General features: G+C 37.4%; 1 protein-coding gene across 1 annotated transcript in view; it reads left to right on the top strand.

Annotated features, from left to right (window-relative positions):
* LOC120766280 (pituitary homeobox homolog Ptx1) overlaps positions 1-3,237 on the top strand; it is a 77,475-nt gene extending 74,238 nt beyond the window's left edge. The window contains exon 5 of the mRNA XM_040091682.1: positions 1,941-3,237. Within this exon, the coding sequence (XP_039947616.1) occupies positions 1,941-2,522 (582 nt within the window). The 3' untranslated portion in view covers positions 2,523-3,237. The remainder of the gene's footprint in view (positions 1-1,940) is intronic.
* The last annotated feature ends 22,348 nt before the right edge of the window (positions 3,238-25,585 follow it).

Below are 25,585 nucleotides of genomic sequence, written 5' to 3'. Positions count from 1 at the left end.
TCAACCGCAGTTATAAAGCTCACCGTCAGTGTGGGGTCGGATTTCGGACGAACAAGCATGTCCAAAGAGGCCGATTTACGGCACTACTTTTGAAAAAAAAAACTGAACTTTATCGGGAGGTGTCGAGCAAGAACGAATTTCATACCTAAGATATCCATCAAAAGCATTCAATTTCTGAGTCTTGCAATGTCATAATGTATTGTCCATATACTTCTTTTGCAGATATTAAACTAAAAATATTTCGAAAAATGTAAGGGATGTTTCAATGGGAAAGAGAGAGATCATTAACCAAAAATAAATATATGTATATATATATACATATATATATCGTTACCGAAAATGGAAAATATGGCGAAATCGAAATTGAGTTTCTTATGGTTTAGGAACCACTACAATATACTACAAACATATTTCTATAAAATTTTCAGTTTCTATATATTTATATATAGTACATATAACCGTTATAACCCAATTTAATTTTTTTTCCTTCAATAAGAATCTTTCTGCTTTATAGCGCCTTATTCTTTTTCTGAAAACTTATGAATAGTAATGTGACGTTATTCTACATTTTAGGTGAAGATAAACCTATATAGAACTAATCAATGAAATTAGGCGCAGACAGAGAATTTTCATTTAGATTTAGGAGTAAGTAGGACCCAATATCACATTTAAGGTTAAACAGTTTAAGATCATTTTTTTTGGCTTGAAGTAAGTTTTAAGGAGTTAAAAAATTATTCTATTGGTACAATAGCAAAAAAAATATTTTCTTATACACTCCCTTATAGTAAAAAGTCAGATTAGGTTCAGACAGTATTAGCACGCAAAATTTGAAAGAGTTTTTCTTGACACTACATTATTCAAATCGAGCGGTAGCGGTACTGATGGATTACTGCTCATATCCACTTGTAACTACTTATGTATATATATAACTATGTGTCTGTTACATGATTAGTACTATAGCTTCAGTGTAAGATTATCTAGTTAACTGCATAATATTTTTTGTTACTGTTTTTTATATAAGCACTCTTGCATAAGTGCCACCATTTTTTATGAAAATAATTTTTTATCTTAATAAAATCTGCAAAAAAAAAGTTGAGAAGGTTCTCCGCCTAACGGTTTTCTATTTTTTCCTACTACCAGGTATCTCATTCCAACTATTTCACAAAATATTTCGTTTTGTGGATACCGTAGGAAATTGAATGCTTTTCAAAAAAGGTCTATTAAGATTTTTTCATAAACCTAAAAAACCATTCATTCATACATATTTATTCAAAAAGTAAATAATGTAGTTATCGGCAGAATTAATATATGTACATACATACATATATCAGACCATTCGTAGTTGTTGATTCAAATTCGTATATTTGGGTGGCTAATTTGCAAGAGTCATAAAGTCGCTTATATGTATTAAGTACATATGTGTAAGTGGCTGTCTGTATGTATGTGCATAACAAATCATTTCCGCTTAGAAACATATATTATTGCCTAAAATCGATTAATGAATGAAATTCATCATACACGCGCATACAAATAAGAGGATATACATATATGTATATGCATGTATGTATATACATACATATATATGCATGCCAATTTTATATATTCATGTTTACACAAGTTAATAATTACACTATTCATTCATTTACTTTTCTTAATACCGGAAATTGATGTCTAATGAATTCTAAATTAGCTCCAATTAATATAGAAAAAATCAATATTTGTTTTAGACTTATGAATCTCAGCTAGTGGTAAATTAAAAATAATAATTCATTTCATATTTCGATAGATTCTACTACCTAATCAACTACTCAAATAGTTTCGTACCGCGACCTTTAGTCTATTGTGTCCGAAATCTAACAATTTATTAATTACTTCCTATTTGATTTTCCCTGCGTAGTAAAAAAAACTAATAATCTCATATCTTCTCCATTTATTTCCAGGTGTGGTTCAAGAATCGTCGTGCCAAGTGGCGCAAGCGCGAGCGCAACGCCATGAACGCAGCTGTTGCTGCCGCCGACTTCAAATCCGGCTTTGGTTCACAATTTATGCAACCCTTCGCCGATGATTCGCTCTACTCGTCATATCCGTACAATAATTGGACTAAAGTGCCATCACCGTTGGGCACGAAACCTTTCCCCTGGCCGGTAAATCCACTCGGCTCCATGGTGACCACCAATCATCACCAAAACTCGGTGAACTGCTTCAATACCGGCGCTAGCGGTGTGGCGGTCAGCATGAACAACTCCATGTTGCCGGGCACAATGGGCTCTACGTTGACCAACAGCAATGTCGGCGCCGCACCATGTCCCTACACCACGCCCGCCAATCCGTACATGTACCGTGCCGCCGCCGAACCCTGCATGACGTCGAGCATGTCATCGAGTATTGCCACACTACGCCTAAAGGCCAAACAACACACCACCGGTTTTGCCAGTCCCTACTCGGCACCGTCGCCAGTGTCGCGTTCCAATTCAGCGGGTCTGTCCGCCTGTCAATACACCGGTGTGACTGATGTTGTCTGAGAAAACGCCCTCGGGGCGCTACTCAATCAACATCAACATCATTTGCATCACTTCTCCGCCAGCAGTGGTGGCGGTGTATCCGCACACTCACCCAATCTCAACAATAATTTACATCATTTACACAACAATAATAATAACAACAACTTGTTGAACAACAACAACCTGCTGCTAGATCATAATGGCGAGCTGAGCGTGGGTGTGGGCAGTCTGGTGGGCAACGGTGTGCACAATAACAAATCACCGCTGGGACATCAACACAGTGATATGGGGGATGGCAACGGCGGCCGTGGCGGCAATGGTGGTGGCACAAATAACGGACTGTTGGGGCCGAATGTCAATAGTGATGGCGGCGACGAAGTGGAGGAGGTCATCGACTAAAGCTGTCGAGGGTGGTTTTAATTGGGTAGAGTTACTATAATGCAAATAAATAAATAAATAACGGCAACTTAAGAAGAAAGCATAACACAACTGCGGCTCTCAAACTGTTCGAGTGAAATGTAAAGGGATGTGTATAATAATTATTAAAGAAAATGTAATAATAAAAAATAAACAAAAAAGCAAAAAAGCAAAATATTTGTTACAATACTTGTAAAATATTGATTAATTAAAGTGCATACAGATGTTTAGTGTTAAGTAATTGAATTAATTGTAGTTAAAATGGTGAACATTTGTATTGAGATATAAAATAAAAAAGGTTTAACATAATATATATCCAAAGAACAATAACTATTTTTAAATTAAAAAAATGCGTTAATTAATATATATAAATATGTTAAGTAAAACCGCAAACGAAAATAATTTATTTAAGTTCGGTTCGGTTAAAAACAAAAATAAAACAAAAAAAATTTATGATTTTTTGTTCCACATACTTTTTTTGGAAATGAAAATTTAATGATTTTTTATTACAAAATTTTTTTTTTATTACAGTTCTGTAAAAAAACTAAAAAAAGTTATGTGAATTTTTTATGACAAAATTTTATTCAATAAAAGTTATTAAAACGCAACTTGTAAATAGCAAAAAAGTAATAATTTTAGCATTCTCGCAAAATGCCGAAGAAGAGTAAACGTCAAACGCAATTTAAATTAAAAATTTTATTAAATAGTTAATTAATTAAAAAATTCCATATATTTCTTTTTATTCAAAAATAATAAATTTCCATCTCTGCTCTATTCAAAACAATAAATTTTTACTATTCAATTGATTTCTGTTCCAATTTTCCAATATTCCAAAATTTTCCAAACGAAAACTATTTTCAAACCGATCTCCGTTACAAATTTTGTATCATTAATTTCTTCAGCTTCCGCTTTTTTCTTAAACCAAACAACTACACGAAAAATAGTTCTTAGCAAATCGTGTAATATTACCATAATCAAACAAATTAGCACGCATACATATAAAATAAATTATTGTAAATTAAAAATTAATATTAAATAAATGAATAGATGCAAAACTATATCACCAACAGTTTTTAAGAAGTTGTCTAGTCGTGTAACTGAAACAAAAACAAAATATATATATACATATATATATATATATACATATATATAATTAATGATAAACACAACCAGCCGAACACATCATTAAATTAAAAGTAAAAAAAAATATTAAATATTAAAGTCTATAATAAGAAATAAATTCTGAAAGTGAACAATAAAAAAATGGATTGAATATTTTAAATGTTTTTATATTTGTGGGGAAAATTTTCGAAAATTAAGAGCAAATCCCAGGTCAAGGCTGTTAAAAAAAATGTATAAGAAAGTCATTTTATCAACAACCAACCTGAAACACATTGTGACAAAAATAAGTCACGGAAATTGTAATTGAATTCCTCAGGTAACTGATATTTCAATTTGCAAAGTTGCTAGGACTGTCCTTAATTAATATGCCAAATATAAGCGCTATCTGTCAATGGATAAAAGTATCGAACAAAGAATTTGTCTTAAGTATTGTATTTCGAACCAACTTTCGTGGCGAATGTTTGAACAAAAACACAAGCCTACGAATGGTACAAAGCCTTTAAAGACGGCCGAGAAATCGTTGATGCCTCGATCTGGACAACTTTCGACCTATTCAACGGAAGAAAATTAAAAAAAAATGTAGAATAAAGTGCTTAAAAATCATCAGGCAAGTGTTAGAGGGGTAGAGACAAGAGAACTCGACATCTCTCGCGAGTCCGTTCAAACGAGTTTGGTGGATATTTTGGATATGAAACGCGTTCTTGCTCGACTCGTTCCGATAGTCTCTTTGGACATGCTAGATCGCGCGATTCTGATCCCTCATTCACGGGATGAGCATTATAATTGCCGATGAAATATGGGTTTATGAAGAGTACCGTAAACAAACGTAAAACCCACGCCACAGCCGCTCAAAAACCAAGGTGATGCTCATGGTTTTTTTCAATATTCGTGGTTTGGTGCATCATAAATTCGTTTCGGAGAGGGAGATAGTCAATAAGGAATTCAATTTGACCGTATTGAGGCGTTTGCGCGAGAACATCCGTCGAAAGCGGCAGGAATATATAGCTGGAGGAGATTACGAACGGTATATTACTAATATCAAAACTGAAAAAGTTGCAGTAACAATAATATATTACTCAACAAAAATTTAACTTTTTTATCACAGGAATTTGTGAACATATATTTTCTCAAAAAGTATAAACATCGGCTAAATTTAAAGAAATAATTGCCTAATATAAAAACTACTTATGGTTTTCGTGAATATTTAGCTTCTGGAAGTAATTTGTTTAATTCTCCTTCAAAAATCTGTTTGCATTCCTTTTCCTCCATTTCCCTTGATAGCGCTTCTCCATTAAGAAAATGTCTGGATGAAAACTTTCGCCTTGTTGGTCACCCAAAGTTGTCAGATGACAGTCCAGCATATGTATTTTAAAGGTTATATTACTCCCGAAAGCTTTGTATAACATTATAAGTTTATTTATTGAGTCTTTGTCATTTTCCGACTTATAGTTTCCGAGAAAATTTTGGACAACGTTCACAAAACATATCCAGCTGAGTTTTTACTGATCATTCAGTTTCTCTTTAAAACTCCTATTCTTTCTCAGTTGCTATATTTGTGCATCAACAAATATTTCCTCGTTTATTATTGCCTCTCTGGGGGAATTTCTCTTTCAGATATAAAAATTAATATGAAGGCTTTCGCACAACCGTTTCGGCACTATGTAGGCTGAGTCTGTTAGCCAAAGACAAATTTTTATACCGGACAATGTGTTGGTTGTAATGCCTTTTTATATGAGTCAAACGAAAATAACAATTACTACGTGATGCTTTGCTTCTGTCCAAGTCATTGGTGTAGCAAATGGCGGTTGTCTGGGTTTTTATTTAGACCAACCTATCAATAATCTCACACACGTTACACAATATTTATTTGGAGCCTAGTGTTTATCGCAATTCCTAATAGACAATCCAAAATGGTGTAAATAGCCTTTGTTCTATTATTGAAGGGAATACTTATTTATTTTAATAATCCGTGATTCGTGTTGATAAATTATTGATTTCCTTGTTGATGAAGCTGATCTCCAGGAGGACTTTCGAATAAAGATTTTCATTTTGTCATGCCAAAATAAGACTTTTTTGTGAAACATTTGCCCTTCAGAGTGACTTTAAAAATCCGATCAACTATATCACATCTGAATATAATGCCTTAAGGAATAATGCGGTTTTAGACATTATTCAGATAAATTTAAATAACTGTTGAAAGATTTTGAAGGGTCTGAGAGAATAAAATTCGATGAAGAACTTGTTAGGAAACATCTAACAGGTCAGCACTTGACACGTGAAACAGTGCACACATCGGAATGGAAGTGAAAGAAGAAGACTTCCAATCAATGTCAAACACTGCAAATAGTGACACCCAGTAAAGCTTTCTAATAACTCCACTTTTAAGATTCAGCTCTTTATCTATGGGGTCTGCAAAACTCAAATGTATTTGAAGAAAACCGCAAACTATAAGAGATTGAGTCCTAAAGTTGATAGTTCAAGAACCTTTGATATGCTTGCAAAAAAATTCTGCTAAATTGTAAAATCTTACAAATAAATTTAGCAGAAATATACACAATCGCTTTGGTGCTAATAAAGAGTTTCTAGGCTATCGCTTTGGTCGTAAAATCTTTATATTGAATTCTGCAAGACCTTGGACCGTGAGTTTGAATATTACTTTATATTGCTTTCTTCACCTTAGGAAATACAGTATCATCGAAAAAATTCTTATTTCGAATATAGATACATAGTATATCATGATGCTTGGTTTTTGAGTATAACCACTGTAATAGTTATGTTGACAATATACTTGTATGTATGAGCAAGTTTTCAATTTTTGTTAGCTTTTTTGGTTGAGTAGTTTAATTAGCTTGTTCTAGAAATCTCTGTCTTGTGGCAGAATTGAGTTGATGTTATTTGGTTGAAGTAGGTATATTGCGGTAAAGTACCAAGAAAACATCAGATAACGGGTCGTTGTTTTACAAGCATAGATGGCATTAAAAACGCAGCGCTGAAAGAGCTAAAGGCTATTCCAACAACCGAGTTTGGGGAGTTTTCTACGATTGGAAGAAACGCTGCATAAGTGCATACTATCGAATGGGGACTATTTTGAGACCGATAATATTAATGTAGACGAATTAATAAATATTTCAACGGTGTATTTAATTTCATGTACGATCAATTAAGTCTTATTTAAAATCTGAAAATTATGGAAATGCAAATTAATCACCATTAAGGATGTTTAAGAGGATTCAAACTACATTTTCCGAGATTCAGATACTCGAGGAAAATAATTTTATTTGATTTGAGGAAGATAGTGAAACATAATCTTCCAATCGGGGAAGTAATCTAGAAATATGCGCAGTTAATTCTAAATTCATTTATATTCAAGCTCAGCCACTGTAGTAAACGCCCTCCATTTAATTATATTATATTAATTATTATTTTTGAAAATAAGAGATTTAATATCATATACTATATTTAGAAATATTAGAAGAAGTCGTATGGAATTTATTGACACAAAAATCAATAAAATGAAAGAGTTTAAGAGAAAACTCTCTGCGCATTTTCTACTTATTGATTTTAAAAGCAATCATTTGCTAAGAATTTATGACTCAGAAGAGCTGGAAAATATAGATTTCCCTTTTTCTCTAGCCACCTTCAGTGGTATGCCACCTCGCATACCCCACCAAATTACCGAAGTATAATAAATGACTCACACAGAAATGGTAAATTAAAATCAAAATCAAATCGTAATTTATTTTACCGCAGAACAAAGTAGCAGTTAGCACTTTCCAAGGGAGGAGCGAGTGAGCGACGGGCAGCAGGCAAAGCGACAACGGACCGCAGGAAGACTCAATTTAATTTTGATTAAAATGTGTGCGAGCACACACATCCATACATATATATGTATATAACGGGAGTGTTATTAGACAGTGGAAAATTCAAATTTTCTCAACTCCGACGACCTTAGCGGCAGTGAAAGGAAAGCGAGTTAACGTTAAAGCGACTGACTGACTGACCGTAGCACATTTTATTACCTTGCCGTAGTTGCTGGCGTCTAGGGCGCTGCATTAATAGCTACCGACATTCAAAGCGTTCTCAAAACTGGTGCAAAATCCATCCATCAATTTATTCATTACAAAGAAATTATGTCGAATTTATATGCACCCCAAGTGCCGCAGCGAAAGTAAGCAAATCAAGGGATGGCTGAGGCAGGCGAGCAGCCGATCAAACGAGCCGAGTACTCGGTCACAGGTTTGACGGCTCATTGCACTTTACATTGGCTGAGCTCTGACATTCTACTGTTAGTGTTTGTGTGTATGTGTGTGTAGAAAATCACCGCACAATAAAAATAATAATAAAAGTACAAACGCGGTCGAACAACAAATCTTTCCACAGCAACATCATAGCGGCAGCAGCATAGGCGGCAGGAAGAAGAAAGCGCCACAACGAGAGTCGATAGCATGAGCCCTGATTCCTTCTTTCTTTCTGGGGTGGATTGCTTAGTTAACTGTTTGCGGTATATTAGCCAGGCGCAGCTAATAGCCGCAAGATATTTGCTGAAAAGGATGCGCTCTGGCATACCCGCTGAGCGTGGTGTCGTTTAAGGCGCGTTCGCCGAAGAATGAGCGATGAGCGTGCGCCCACGCGGCCAAACAATAAATCGGTGAAATTAAATTTGCTTTTTGGGGTGTTGGTGCTGTTGTTGTTGGTGTTTAATTTTCGTCAACTATGCGCCTTCCGCCACCCGTCGCTAATACAGCCAGGAAATCGTTTGCCACCAAGCACGTAAGCACTTCCTTCCTACGTTTACTCGGTTCTTCCGTGGTTTCCTCTTGCAGCGACAAGTGTTCCTTAACTTTTGTGTATTTAAATTATTGCGTTTTTTATTCACTATTTAAACAGTGTTAATTTTTTGTTTTTTCTAAGAAGAATGGTATTATTGCATTTAAACTCCTTGTATGACTGCAGTCTCTGCATACGAGTGTATTTATGTATATACATATGCATGGGGGGTAATTTAAGCGCCCTGCAATCGTGTTGCGCCCCACTGTGGTGTCAAAGGGTTAATAAGTTATCGTCCCGCTGTTTTAGAACTTCATTAGATGTTATTACTACTATTTAACTACTCCAACAGCGAAATTACATTTTTTACGACTTTGGTTGGAGGTTTTGGTTATAACCGGCTTTTCTTGCAAGCCAAATCCAATGAAAGGTCAATGTTAATAATACTTATGTATATGTTGCCCACGATAATAACGATAACACGATATAACAATTAAATGGGAGTATATAAATGGCATTATATGTAGTTAGATTATTGGTTAGGACAATGATATGTGTTACTTAATACCTTAAACAAATCTTTAGGGAATTAATATATTAATAAAAGAATGAGTGACCGCTGTTTACGAAACTTAGAAATCAATTTTCGAAGGGCAAAGGGCAAATAATCAGAGTGCTTCTTCTTCTTCTTTTTTTATTGGACTAGGCACGCTTGCGCGGTTATAGCCGAGTTTACAACGCAAGATGTTCTTCCTTTTCGCTCTCGGGTAGTTTATGCGCTAATTGGAAATTGCAACTGTAGCCAGGTCCTTCTCCATCAGGAGTGGAGGTCCTCTTATGCTTCCCCCGGCAGCTACTGCGTCGAATACTTTCAGAACTGGAGTGTTTTCATCCATTAGGACGACATGACTTAGCCAGCGTAGCCGCTGAACTAAGTTAATGTCGTCGTATATCTCGTACACCTCAACGTTCCATCGACTACGGTATTCCCCATTGCGAATGTGCAAAGGACCATCAATCTTCTGCAGAACCTTTCACTCGAAACCTCGTTGTTGTCATTGTCTACGTCTCTGCACCACACAACAGGACACGAATGGTGAGTAACATGTAGAATTTGTTCATTGTTCGTCGAGAGAGAACATTACTTCTCAATTGCTTACACAGTTCGAAGTAGCACCTGTTGGCAAGAATGATACTGCTTTGGATTTCGAGGCTGACGTTATTATTGGTGTTAATGCTCGTTCCAAGATTGACGAAATTGTCTACGGTATCGAAGTTGTGTTTGTCAATAGTGACATGGAAGCTAAGTCACGAGTGCGACGACTGTTTGTTTGATGAAAGGATTTATTTCGTCTTACCCTCATTCATTACCAGACCCATTTGCTTCGCTTCTCTGTTCAACCTGGAGAAAGTAGAACTAACGGCGCGGTTGTTATGGCCGATGATATCGATGTCATCGGCGTACGTCAGCAGTTGTACACTTTTGTGGAAGATTGAACCTTCTCTCTTAGCTCGAATTGTTTTCTCCAAGAATAGATTGAAAAAGTCCCACATTTGGTATCGAGCGATTCGGACAGACCCTTACCGATGCTGATAAAGCTTTTGGTATTGTTCAACGTCAGTTGAGACAACGCGGCATAAAGGCAGCACCTCTCCGTGCTGTCAAAAGCAGCTGTGAAATCGACCAAGAGGTGGTGTGCGTCGGTTATCTTTTCACGGGTCTTTTCCAAAATTTGGAGCATGGTGAATATGTGTTCAGTTTTTGATTTTCCATGCCTGAAGCCACACTGATAAGGTCCACTCAGGTTGTTGATGGTGGACTTTAATCCTTCGCACAGAAGGCTCTTTAGAACCTTATAAGCGATGTTGAGGAGACTTATCCCACGGTAGTTGGTTCAGATTGTATATGCAGTATTCGCTATAAATTTTAGTATAACTGACTTTCCAAACAATATAAAAAACAACAATTAGAATCGAGTTATTGAAAATGTTAGATAACACATACAATAACATAAAATTATTGTTTATCCAGAAGCTTCAAAGAAAATAAAACACAACTTTTATTGAAAAACGTTTGCAGTTCCAAACATATCATTTATTAAAGAGTTGTAGGTTACCTATAATATTATTTTCCAATAGTCAAAGTCTTACAAGAAAAGGCTTCGTTCAAATTTTTCAGTATCCCTACAAAGATTTACCATTAGCATTAGCAAATTCTATGGCGGGTCGAATTTTTTAAACGATGATTGAACGGCAAGTTTTATACAAGGTGCTTTCCAGAGTAAACAGGACTTTTTGAATCTAGCGCCCCCTGGTAACGCCATCTATATGTCGACTGGTGCGTTATCTGCTTGCTTTACCGATTGTCCAGTGAGAATTTCATGACATTTCATTGATTTGAAGTGAAGTTATTGCGTTTTAAGTGTCAGTATGTGTGTGTTATAGGTGCAAAAATGAACTTCGAACAAAGAGCCAACATTAAATTTTGTTTTAAAATTGGTAAAATTTTTACCGAAACGTTTCATTTGATGAAACAAGTTTATGGCGATGATTGCCTATCCCGTAACAGAGTGCAAGAGTGGTTTCAGTTTTTTCAAAGTGGTCGTGAGGACATAAATGACGATCAACATGTGGGCCAATCAAAATCCGTGATTACCGGAAATTCTATCGAAACTGTGCGTGAATTCATCAAAAATCAGCCGAAATCATCATTGAAATTCATGGAAATGGAATTGAACATCTCCAAAACATCGATTTATCGCATTTTGACAGAACATTTAGGCTTACGAAACGTGTGTGCACGGTTTTAATTAACTGACGACCAAAATTTACTCAGAATCCAACATTCGAATGCCAGCTTGTAACCAATTATTTGACTAAAAATTACATTTTAACCATTAACCACTCCCCGTATTCACCTCATATGTAACCGTGCGACTTATTTCTTTTCGGAAAAATGCATTTCCCCATGAAAGGAAAACGTTATGCAGACGTAGAGGCCATTCAAAAGGCTTGCATCGGCATACTGGCGGCCATACCGGCCAACGAACTAAAACACTCGTTCGACATGCTTTTGGACCGTGCAAAAAGCTACATATATTGAAGCAGAAGATGACTATTTCGAATAAAATAAATTGATTTTGCCGAAAAAACTATTTGTTCTGTTTTGTTTAAGTCCTGTTTACTTTGGAAGGACCTCTCCGAGCCGTTCGTTACGAAACGAGATTTCTGACAAGGCAACTCCCTATCGTACGACTTCTTCAATCTGCTGCTGGAGAAAATCATTCGATTTCTATTTCTTCCAAATCTTGAAACAAAACTACGAGTTTCGTTTGAATACGTTTTCTGGGGGTTTTCCAATGTCAAGTTTGAGGACAAAATAAACTCGCTCACGACCAAACCTAAAAAATACGGTGGATGGGCAGTCTAAAAACGATAACCTTGACCTCTTTAAAAAATGTTGGACGACCACCATCGAAAAAGAAGTATGATTTAAGGCATTCAAGTGTTCCTTACACTAAACTTAACTCGAATCACCAAATATTTTTTATTTTTCTCAAAACTATGTTTTACTAAAAGCACCGACTTAACTCAGTTCTCTTCTTAAAAATTTGTGTGGTCTGATACGTTTTTGTCTACTTTCATTGTATGCTCGTTGTAGATTGGCAATTTTGTTTTCTGAGTATATATACAAGTAGGTATGTATGCACCATATGTATACATTGTGACAAAAAAGTACCCGGTAATTGTAAATAAAACACAAAATATTTAATTATTCAACAATATTTATTTTGTCGCCGTCAAAGTAATCCCCACCAGTTGTGATACACTTACTATATATCAACGATTTTTCCAGTTCTCGAAACACCTTTTGGCAAGGCCTTCAGCGAATTTTGTTTTATCTCTGCGATGGACTGAAAACGGATTCAACTGAGTGGCAATTTCAGTTAGTGGAAAATGAAAAATCACTCGGAGCCAAACCTGTTGAATACGGTAGTTGATCGATTGAATTCATTGCGTTTTTGGCTTTAAATTCGGCCGCAATCATAGCTCGATGCGATGGTGCATTATCATCGTATAAAATTCCTGCATGGTTCTTCCACAATTCCGGGCGTTTTCGACGGTTAATGATTTTTGAGGGGCTTTGGCATAGTTTTTTTTTGTTTCGGCTAGTTTTTTCCCATAAACCCAAGTCTCATCGGCAGTTGTCCTCCAGGAATGTGGGATCGGAACTCGCACGATCAAGCATACCCAAAGAGCCCTGCTTACAGTACTCTTTTTGAAAAAAAATTCTGCTTTATCGGGACGAGTCGAACGTGTTTCATACCCAAAATATCCCCCAATATCATACGAATGGACTGGCGACAGATGTCGAACGCGAAGGTCGTCCAGAACGAGGCATGTCTTTGACAAAGTCTCGACCGTCTTTGAAGGCTTTGTACCACTCATAGGTTTCTGTTTTTGATAAAGCTGAATTAACGTAAGCCTTTTACAACACTCGCAACGATTCCGGACACGAAATATGGTTCGAAATACAAATTTTGAGATATTTTTAATCCTTGTAAAAATCGCAACGCACTACTGAGGTGTGCGGTCTTAAGCAGGTGCTATAATTAAACCGGTTAACAGATCGCGTTCATATTTGACGTAGTAATTAATGACAGTGCTACCAACTTAACAAAATACATTCTTGTGAAATATCATATATCCGAGGAACTTAAATTACAATTTCCAAGTACTTTTTCGTCAGAATGTATATATATATATATTACATACATACGAACACTATTAAATATGTCTCAACATAAGCACTCAGCATAAGAAAATAAATATTTATGCTTTATGTGAATCAGAGTGACAAATACAAATAACACGCTGTGAACAAAAAGTCACCACGCTTGGAGGAAAAAGTGCCCACCAACAACAAAAAGGGTAAATAAGTTCGGGAACTTGCAGATAGACAACGACTTGAATATGCATGAAGATGAAAATGGAAGAAAGGGTCACGACGAAGAGCACAAACTTAGCTAACTGTAGAAACAAAATATATACATATATGCATACATATGTATATAAATAACGGTTTGTAGGTGGCAGTGAAATGGCTGCTGTATAACAACAACAAAGCTGGGTTGGAGATGACAGTGGAGCTGTTCCTCCTGCCTTCGGTTGAGGTCGTCTCTGCCTGCTATGGAGAAGCACAGAGGAAGGTGCGTCGATTATCAAGCGACGCAGGCAAAGGAAAAGTAAAAGCAAAAACAAAACCAACATGAGAGGCAACAAAATGTGCACAAAACAAGATAAGAGCAGGAAAGATTTATTACCAACGCAATGAGTTAAGAAAGACAAGTACCTAAGAGAAATAGTACAACAACAAAAACAACAATACAAAACAAAAACAACATTGACGGCAACACAAAAGGCAAGAAAAGTTAGCACAACAATGCCAATGTTAATAGCAGCAACACAAGGGCAACAACAAAAACTACAGATAGCTACACAACAACAATCACAACAATAACCCAATAATAATAATGATGAAAATGAAGAAGTTGACAAAGAAAATGATGAGGAAAATGATGACTCTGATGCTTTGGGTGCTTTCTTTCCGCTGTACGCGCCCGGTTGGTGTGAGCAATTCAAGTACACTACAATAACAACCACAACAATGTGTTTGAGAGCAGATGCTGAGCTGAGACGATGGAAGAGGTAAAGCAGTTGCGCCAACAAAATGGGTTGTCTTATGAAAATTCAACATGGCGGCAACGGTGGAGGCAACAGAATGTGGGGATACTTGTATTTCTATAACTATGGATGAATGTATGTATGTACATATATACAAATGCGCTATATATCTAACTGAAATATATATCTGTAGGTATGTATATATTGGGGGTGCATGAACGTCAAACGAAAATTACTTCACTTTGATGTGGGGTACCGTTAAGCAAGCGCATTCACACACACACACACACACATAGACACCTGCACATAGTTGTACATAATTATATAAGCATTTATTGTAGTATTGGGGTAATTGATGGCTGCTAGAATGGGCGCACATTTGTATGGACGTGCGTCTGCGGCAACGCGCTTCGTTTATGCAACATTTTCCTCCTGACATGTTTGTGATTTTAATTGGAGCTCATATATTTTTTGCGTTTCATGAGCTAAGCATGATTAACAATAATTAGAGTTGGCATTAATTACGCCAAAAAGTTAATTACACTGCAGGCGAAAAAGGAGTGAAGACACAAACATATGGACACTTCCATGTAAATACTTACATAAGCTTACTTATTGCAGTGGCGCAACCAATTTTTCATTGCTAATGTCGTGAAGACAACTGTAGTGACAGGGAAATATTAAATTTATATTCCAGCTACAACAAAAACAAAAATATTTAGTTAAACGTTTAAGAAAATAACATGAATTTTTCATATTATAATTTTCGTTGTATTGCTGACGGCAATATTCCGTGCCAAATTTCGTGAAGATATCTTTTCAAACCAAAAAGTTTTCAGTTTCATACAAGAACTTGACTTTGATTGGTTAACTTGTATGGCAGCTACATATATGCTATAGCGATCTGATATCAGCGATTCTACAAAAGAACAGTTTATTGGGAAAAAAAGGACGTGTACAAATTTTTAGGTCGATATTTAAAAAAACTGAAGGACTAATTCGCATATAAACAGACGTATAGAAAAACGCATAATTTTCATGCATGACACCAGCCACGGCTTTATGGAACGTAGAGCAGTGTCGACCGATGTTTGCAGTACATCATTATTTTGTTATGTTAAGCAGGGAGACTAGGGGTCGAATTTACCAATTTTCAGCAAAAAACTAATTTTTGTCAAACTGTTTGAGTAATTTCCAAGATATGAAGTTTCATCTAAATATGGACTTAGGACACTGTCCTTATTTTGGTGAAACGTCAGGTATCGGATTTTTAGCAGTTTTCAAAATAACCTCTGTGTAAAAAGTAGGCATGGTTATTTTTACATTCAAGCAGTATCATGAAATAGTAAAATTAAATGTTTTTACTAAGTCTGGTCTATAAAATTTAGGAGATAGTTATGTTCGTATATGGTATATCAAACCCACTTTTCAAAACTTTTTGAAACACAGATGCCGCTTACTACACTGTTTGTGTATCGTGTTTACGTTTTAGGGCATTTTTTGGGCGTGGCAATGGTCCGATATAGCACATTTTCAAAGTACTTGTATTTATCATTTGTATTGCTAAGTGTACAATAATTTTGATTAATATTTTTTCTAACTTCTTGAGAAACACTATACACATATTACCATTATAAATTTTTTATTATGTTTACGCTTGAGCGTAAGTGTTATATGCGAAGACTTTAAGTACCGTTAACGAACGATTTGTAACTTCGTTAAAACCAAGATATTTGGTGCTTGGTAACGTGGCATCAGAGATTGTCCAAACAATAAATATACTGATTCCTATGCCAAAAGAAGACCTCCGTTATTTCCTTCTCCAATAAATAAAAATTAGAAGAAAATTTCTTGTCATTCAAAGCACACTATAGAAAAATAAAAAGTGCCAAAGTTGTTGGTTTGCTAGCTGACAGTTTAATTTACGGAGCAGATGAGGCTCTTATTTAAGATTATAACCACACGAAAATCAGAAAAAATGTGTTTTTTGAAGAAATATTAGATTAGCAGGACTATAGGGTTTGTCCGGAAATTAATAGCACTGAGTCGGTTTAAGAAAATTTATTGAACCAATCGTTACAATTCTTTAAAAACTTTCAAAAGAGACTCCTTCTGCGTCGATGCAGCGCTGCCAGCGCGATTTCCAAGCATTGAAGGCGTCAGGGAAGGCATTCTCCTGAATAGTCTTGAGAGCCGAGGTGCATGCTGCTTAGATCCCCTCAAAATGCTTGCCTTTTGTCGGCCTTTTCAGGGAAGGAAACAAAGCAAAAGTTTAGGGAGACGGCCTTCGTTAGGTAGCTGTTGACAAGAAAGACGGTGTGAGCCGGGGCGCTTTCATGGTGCAACTTCCAATCGACTCCGATGTCTTGTCGGACCAAATTGACCCTTGGTTTGAGTCTCTTAAAGACTTCCACGTAAAACTTGGCGTTGACGGTATATTCCGGGGGAACAAATTCATGGTGGACGATGCGAATTTAGCTCATTCATCAGCGACCTTTTCCCGGTCCTCCAAAAAGGTCTGGTGTCACCGAAACACACCACTTCTTGCTAAAGAACATCTGGATAAGCCTGCTGGATCATATCAAAAGTCTCTGTCGCAGATTTACCGAATTTACCGAGTTTCACACAGAAACGCTGCATTTTCGGCTTACACCACTCACAGAAACACGTAATGCGAAAATGTCTGTCCTGACTCTCCAGGTACTCGGAGGCAACTGACCAGCCGCTCGTTCATTAGCTAGAAACGACCTCTACCGAATCCAGTCGGTGCGCGCACGCTTCAAAGTACAGACGAGCCGGAAGAAAATCAGGCCTATTACTTTCCGGACAAACCCTATATGGATTTGTCTCCGGTGACCTTAAATGCAATTAGAAACCGGTAAGTTATGTTGACAATGTTATGATAAGAAATTCAAGATAAAAATCATGGATATTTTACCCACTACCACATTAAGCATACACTAAAGCAAAATAAACATTCGGGGTCATACATTACGACTCATAATAAGTAAATTGATACATTTCTAAACAACATCTGCACATAGAATCGTATACATGTTTATGTTGTTGTAGTACATCTACCAAATTATGAACAAATTTTAATATAAAGAGGTAAGTAAAAACGCAATAAAAATGGCAACAATAAAAATAAGCCCAGAAAAACCCAATTCCGGCACATATATACGCACATTGTTGTTGTTGTTTTGTTTATAAAAACACAATATTGCATAAATGCGTTGGCTAATAAAAGCGGCCGCGTGTCCTTTTATGGCCACAGCGAACATAAAACATGACACCATTTTTGTTTTGCCCATTTTTATGGCAAAAATTTGACCTAAAACATCGTAAAAACGACAATCGACAATGTGCGGCAGGGTGCAGCATACAAAAAATGACAACAACAATGACGCATGAGCATATGATTGAATGAGTGACTGCTGACTGGTGACTGGAGGTGGCATATGAAGAAATTTCAAGCGCAAAAAGTTTATTGCTTTTTGGCTGCCAATACTGACGGCCTTAGCCGGGAGATGTTCTAATAGCCGACAAAAGTTCCGAATTTTATAGACGTATGACGGCGCATGGTAAATACAAAATGTATTTCTAATGTTGCAAGCGCCAACATTGATGCATTCACCAAAAACACACATACTTGATACATATACATATATGTAGAACCATCATTAAAGACAACAAATACATTTACGATATTAGGGTCAGAACCTGTTTTGACTGGTTATACGAAGCAGCGAAAATGGCCGAAGCAAGCCACCAGCAAATCAGCACCAAGTTGACTGCAAGCATGACCGAAAGCGTTTGTGTGTTTCCAGCTAAAAAAAAGGTTTTTAGAATTCAAATATAATAATGTCTTGGCAACAATAAAAAACGCATAAATACATTTTACGAGTAGGTGGCATGCAATAAATTTGGCAGTAAAACGTAGCATTGAAAAAGATGTCAGCGACTGGGCTTCACATCGAATGTGACATATATACAACGCAACTTTATTAAACACTTAGTAACCAATTTTTGTTTTCGTAATAAATAGTGATGAATAAATGATGAGTGCCTGAGGCATAAAAATACACTTCATAGTGTGATATAAAATAGAAGATTTCATCACAAATAATAAGAGAACATATAAAAAGCTTAGGTGAAAGCTGCGAGCGCACAGTAGGTGCACAAAATTAACGGCAAACATAATGCGTATGTATTTAAGCGTAATTTGATCAAAATATTATTAAAATATTAAATATTTTCCACTTAAAAACAAACATATTTTTCTTGAAATATAGGTTTGAGTTAATACATTTACTTATTGCCGCAGAAATTTGAAAAACTAGCTTCAAAAAGTGGTCTATTAATATAGAGTGAGGGTCTCTACTTTTTTAAAGAAAAAACATAGAAACTTCAAATTTAATGGAAATAGTGTATTATCATTCGAAAGAACATTCCTTGGCATTTATTTTTAGAAGATTATCTCTTTCAAATGTTGGCCGCGGCTATGTCTTAAATGGTCCACCGGTTGAGTCCACTTTTCGATGACTCATACGAGCAATTCGACTGGTAACTGGCGAGTGACTGGCGCGATGTTTTGCTCCAAGGCCTGAATTGAAGCGGCATTGTTCGCATAGACTGTAGACTTTACATATCCCTACATGAAAAAGTCAAAAGGTGTGATATCACACGATCTTGGTGGTCAATCGATCGGCAATATGAAATTGTATGCTCACCTAAGTGTTCTCTCAATAAATCCATTGGTTGATGCGATGTGTGGGAAATGGCGCCGTCTAGTTGAATCCAAATGTCGCCGAGATCACTAGCTTCAATTTCAGGTATCAAGTAGTCGGTTAATATTGCGCGATAATCGATGCGACGGCGCATTATCTTGCAACAAACGCCTACTTTCATCTTCGTGATATTCGGGCCGAACGCGTTGAATACGGCGCACCAAGTGTTTCAAAACTCCAAGGTAGAATACCGCATTAACGTTTTGGCTGGGTAGAACAAATTCTTCGTGGACAATACCCTTAGAATAATAAAAAGAAATCAGCATTGTCTTCACTTTGACTTCTCCATGCGCTTTTTTTTGTTTTCGGCTTGTCCGGTGCCTTCCATTCAGCACTCTGGCGTTTCGTTTCGGGATTATATTGGAAACACCCCGTTTCGTCACCAGTCACTATATTGTAAATGAAGTTTTTGCCCTCTTTGAGCTCTTTAATGATGTCCTTCGAATGTTGGATTCTGACCAATTTTTGATCGTCAGTCAATTTGTGCGGAACAAACCGTGCACACACCTTTCGTAAGCCCAAATGTTCGGTCAAAATGTGATAAATCGATGTTTTGTTTGGAGATGTTCAATTCCATTTCCATGAATTTCAATGATGTTTTCGGCTGATTATTGATGAGTTCACGCCCAGTTTCGATGGAATTTCCGGTGATCACGGATTTTGATTGGCCCACATTTTGATCGTCATTTATGTCCTCACGACCACTTTGAAAACGTTGAAACCACTCGTGCTCACTGCTACGGGATAGCCAATCATCGCCATAAACTTGTTTCATCAATTGAAACGTTTTGGTAAAAGTTTTACCAATTTAAAACAAAATTTAATGTTGGCTCTTTGTTCGAAGCTCATTTCCGCACCGATAACGGTATGTAGTCTGCATGTTTGCCACTTAAAATGCAATAACTTCACTTCCAATCAATGGAATGCCATGAAATTCTCACTGGACAATCGATGAAGATAGCAGATTCTAAAGCACCAATCGACACAAGCCACTACCAGGGGGCGCTAGATTCAAAAAGTCCTGTTTACTTTGGAACACACCTTGTACAGTACGAGTATTATAATATTTGCGGTGGATATAGTTAGAATGATACAAAGTGGGGAACTAAAGACTTCGTCAAGCGAAAACTGTTGTGGTCGAATTGCGGTGAGTCGGCGCAAATGATGACCAAGACAGGATTAACAGTAAGAAGCTTTTACTATTTTTTAGCTGGGATAGGTAGGAAATTTTCTACTATTAGCAGCTCATTTACGGCCAACTTTTGACTCGAACCTATACTGTCAAAAATTGCACACTCTAAATGAATCGAGTGCCCAAAAGCGGATAGCTTTGACCAATAAGAGAGGAATTGTGTTTCATCAGTACAACGCCAAACCACACATAACATTAGTGTCTGGTCAGAAGTCCTGGTGGTTAATTGGAAGGTCCTTTGCATCCATCTTACAGTCCGGATCCGACATCACGTGATTACTACTTATTCCTGTCTAAGGCGAACAATTTTGCTAGTGGCATTATGAAATTACTTAAAAATTCCAACAAGTTCATCAAATAATGGTTTTTTTACCAGATCTTATATTTCACATCAAACTATCTGAGTATTTAAATACCTAGAAATTCGATTTAGATAGACCTTTTTCAATATTTTGGAAGTAATTTATAATAGAGCAATCAATACTTGAATTCACATGCTCATTCTCACAGCTCGGCTCCCACAGCTCGTCTTTCACGACTCGTCTTACTGCTGGAACTGTTGCTGGTGGTATAACGACGTATAACCGACACAATTGTAAATATCGGTGTCATTGGAAAAAATTCTTCTAAAAATACTTTCTGTCTTTATCCTTAGTAATTTTTAGGCTCTTCTGTAGACTACAGTTTTATGAAGACAATATATGAAGTAATCGATCCTTTTTAAAACCCAAGATAGTAAATGAATAATAAATGAATGTCAAAGTCACATTTTATATTTAAATTCTGTACTATTCTGTTTCAAAGGCATAACTGCTGTGAAATTTGTCGAATCAAAGTAAAAAACGGTTTCACTTATGCAGGCATCCTTCTACGGGATATGCTTGCGCACACACACCAAGCAACATTCTTTCACTCTCACTTTGGCAACACTTTCCCAATGATTACTTTAGGTTTTGTCATTTCAATTCGCATTATCCTTTGCACTTACGCTACGTGTATTTCACTTCAAATTGCATTATTTTTTGTTGCTGTGAATATTTTGTTGTTTTTGTTGTTGTTGCACGACTATTTGCCACCTTCTTCGCAGAACTGTTTGCTTTTCATGTTGCCAACACTCGTACCTTGGCGTGGCACTCACTTATTTCCGACGCACTGTGTGTGTGTGTGTAAGTGAAGCAAAAGGAAAGTATCTAAATATCGGTAAGTGGAAATGTTTCGCCTACTAAATTGTATATCTACGGCAAGTTGTGTCAGGAAGTGATGCTACTGGCTTCAAGCGATTGTATGTGCCTACTCCGTGGCCGTGGTGACTCTCAGCTATTGTAAGGCTACTTATAAGAGTGCGTGTGTATGCGCATGCATCTATGTCTGTTTGTTTGAGTATGTGTGTTTACAGTCATGAACGTTTGGATATTGCCATTGTCATTGTGCAAATAAAATATGTCACGATTGTAATACAAAAGCTACAACGACGTCGGCATTGTCATTTCCATTGACAATGCACACACAAACACATGCAAAAGCGAAGTACACGCACTTATATACATATATAAAATTACATACATATTACCCGCCCACTAATGGTAACCCACACGCGCCTGCCTATTTTCCCACCCTATAAACAGCTGTCTCCATTGTTGTTGCCCTTTTTGCTGCCAAGCCAAGCCAAGCGAGCATTGTCGGAGTCACCACCTTCTTGCCGGCATTCAGTCAAACCTATTGTTGCCCACATTCGAGCCACATTGTTCTGACTACTGTAGTCACATTACGGGTTTTGTTCGGGGGTTTTACAAAATGAAAAACATATTCTCGAGTAGAGCGTAAGTGAACGGTGTGTGGGGAGAGCGGCGAAGCAAAGTAAAATAAAACAGCTTTTAAGAGAGAGTTCGAAGCCTTCAAACAAAGGTGTCTCTAGCTGTGAATGTGCTTGCACACTAACACGCTGCCCATCTAACTAAAGATATTTTGTTCATTTCCTGCCGTTTGTTTTCCTAACCACCTTCTTCAGTACTAATAAAACCTTATGTGAGTATATAACTGTGCTTTGGCTTATCCTTTCGCTGCTCTGATTGCCTTTTATGGTGTTTTTATTAACTATTTCGCCGTTATACAAAATTTTATTTCATTTCCTTCGTGTCGCTACTAATTCTTTAGCTTTTATTTTGGTTGACCTTTATATAATACCAAAAAGAGTACTTACAAAGATGTGTGCATTTATAGGGTTATTCACTTGACCGCATTATTTTTATTTTCTCAGCCGCCAAAAGCTAACATTATAAATAAATATGCCTCTGAACATATCACAATATCATCGATTTCGTAACCTGGTGTTCAAAGTTCATTCCGAAATACCTTAATAAAATAGGTCGCGAAATAAAATTCGTCCAATATTTAACAAAATAAAAGTACCCTTAACGAGTAGACGCAAGGGTATGTCAGAGTCGTAACAACTTTGGCAATCGAATGTGGTCTCGCCACCAACCCAAATAAAACCGAGATGGTTTTATTCTCTAGAAAATACAAGATCTCGGATTCACTGCTGCCGCAAATGGTAGACATCCGTCTACAACCGGCTTATAGGGCGCATGCTGGGTAGGAAGCTTTCATCGCAGCCAAACATCGGAGAGTGAGCAAAAAAGGCATCGATGGCCTTATACTGCTATAGAGGAGCCATTGGCAAAAGGTGGGGTCCCTCACCGAAAGTTGTACTGAGGATCTACGACAGTGCAGTCAATCCCAATATGTTCTATGGAAGCTTTATGTGGTGGAGGCTTTAGAGACCACACTTGCAAATAAACTCGAGACGGGCCGCGCTTATTAGCGTACATGGTGCATTAAGGTCCACACCAACCATGGCTTTTAACGCTATTTTGCTATTTTGCACATAATGCCCCTAGACATCGTCGGAAGGTGTATGGCTGCGAAATTTGCTATTAGACTCAGAAAATATGGGTTCCTAAAAGAACCTGTGTCTGAAGACTCGTGAATGCTCACACACTTTGACTACATACCGGATCACTTAAATGACGGAGTCGCCAAACCAGCACTTTCTCTACCCATATACTGGGGAAGTAGTTGTGGGTGGAAAGAAGACGTTGGAGGAGAGGAGCAGTGAGATTATTTATGAATGGGTCAAAGCTTGAAGGGGAACGTTGATGATGGGGGTTTACTGTTTACTCTATCAACTACAATTTCTGATTTCCTGATTATTGCAGTGCTTTCCACGCCGAGGTTGCTGCCATTAAGATAGCTATAGATATAATGCCTGGGAGAGCAGCCTTCTTTAGAGAAGTGACCATCCACTCAGATACCAGGGCGGCGATACTAGCCTTGAAGTCATTAACAGTACATTTAGGATTGGCTAAGGAGTGCCTAACCTCGCTATCAAAAGCATCGAGTCTCTTTACCATAAGACTGGTATGGGTGCTAGCCGACAGCGAAATCACAGGAAATTATAAAGCTGATGAACCAGCAAAGAAAAGCGCTCTAGAACCGTTACCATTAGAATGTGAGCGAATCGATGTTCCCGTATTCTTTTGTGTTCTACTACCAGATAGCTGGGCTACGCGGGAGCTTCACTAACTGAACACATCTCTACTATACTCTTCTTGACTATAACACTTCGGGAGGTCAAGTCTTGAACACTTGGGTGCATATACCTTCAGACATCCCACCGAACTGGCGGAATGCAAATAAAACGTCTGTGCAAATTTGTATTGGCTATAGTTAAGCGCGTAAAAATACGCTGGTTAGGGTTAAAGCTGATGCAGTTCATGGTTTCACCTTCTTCGATATTCAGCGCTCAAATGGACGGCTCCGTAGACTTTGGGAACAATAGTTATCTGGAATGTGCTTTCTCATCTGGATTCATCATCGTCCATGTTTCTACGCTATATAAAAGAACGGGAATGGTGAAAGACGTCCCTGTAAAGTGTACGATTCCGAGACACACAAAGTCCTTCACTTTTTCAAATTTATAGCTGCCAACAGTGACGAAGTTCCCAAGACGCGAGAACTTTTTGTGTGTGGTCTGCAAATACTTTGTCTTGCTCTCGTTCCACACAACGTCCAACGATTTTGCTACTTTTTCTAAGCTGGTTGAGACTACGTAACGTTGACGTCTCTGTTGTTAAGGCTCACGATGTCAATATCATCTGCGTACCCCGTTAGAATTGTGTTTGTGTGTTTGTGTGGGTTTGGACTCGGTCACGTAAAAAATGTAATTCCAATGAAAGAAATACGAAAGCCTGAACCTCCCCATACGTTAACGACTACAGCAAAGAGTATTTGATGAACACTTGCTCTGCGTAAAATTACCTCCATAACAAAGTTGAAGAGGTTATAAGAAGGGGTCGCCCTAATGTGGTATCAAAACGCTCTGACAGATCGGTTCCAACCAGTATAGCGGTGAAAGTGTTGCTCAACGTCATTATGCAAATTCGTACCGAATCTGATTTATAATCGATGAAGGGATAGCTGGTGACTGTTTCATATTCTCGTTTCTTTCCCAGGACTCTGCACAGTATAAATATTTGGCCAATAGTGGAACAGAACTAACATTGCACGGACAAGGTCCAATCAGTCTGTTGGTAAGTGGTTGGTGCAGAGTAACAAAGAAGACCCGAATGACCCCATCTGCTCAGCGCAGCAATTGGTGTTATGCTCGTCTATTTTATGGAAGATTTTGGTTTGGAAGATCTTTGTTTGCGGACATGAAAAATCAAACTCGTGCATGTACTGAGCCGACCTCGATTTTTCATCAAAATTATCACATGAGTCACATGAATTGGAATCATGATAATTCACAAGCCATTTTTGTGATGCCGTAACATTGTCAAAACATCACTGTTGTTGTGCTGCTTGGGCAGAGATAATCATTTTTTCAAAAATGCGGTCGGTCGTAATGGTACAGTCAATTGGGAACGCTATAAAGACATGGTTAATTAACAGACTTTTTAGTGCCTGAAATGGAGGATGTGGACGACCTTTGGCTCCAACAAGACGGCGCTACATGACAGACAACCAACGAGTAATGAATTTATTGACGGAGCTCATTGTCTCGCGTTTTGGAACTTTGCCGTGGCCTCCGAGATCTTGCAATTAACACCGGA

This window comes from Bactrocera tryoni, chromosome 1, assembly GCF_016617805.1.
Source record: "Bactrocera tryoni isolate S06 chromosome 1, CSIRO_BtryS06_freeze2, whole genome shotgun sequence".
NCBI lineage: Eukaryota > Metazoa > Arthropoda > Insecta > Diptera > Tephritidae > Bactrocera > Bactrocera tryoni.
Note: the sequence above shows the minus strand (reverse complement) of the source record. Positions and strands in the feature narration are given on the sequence as shown.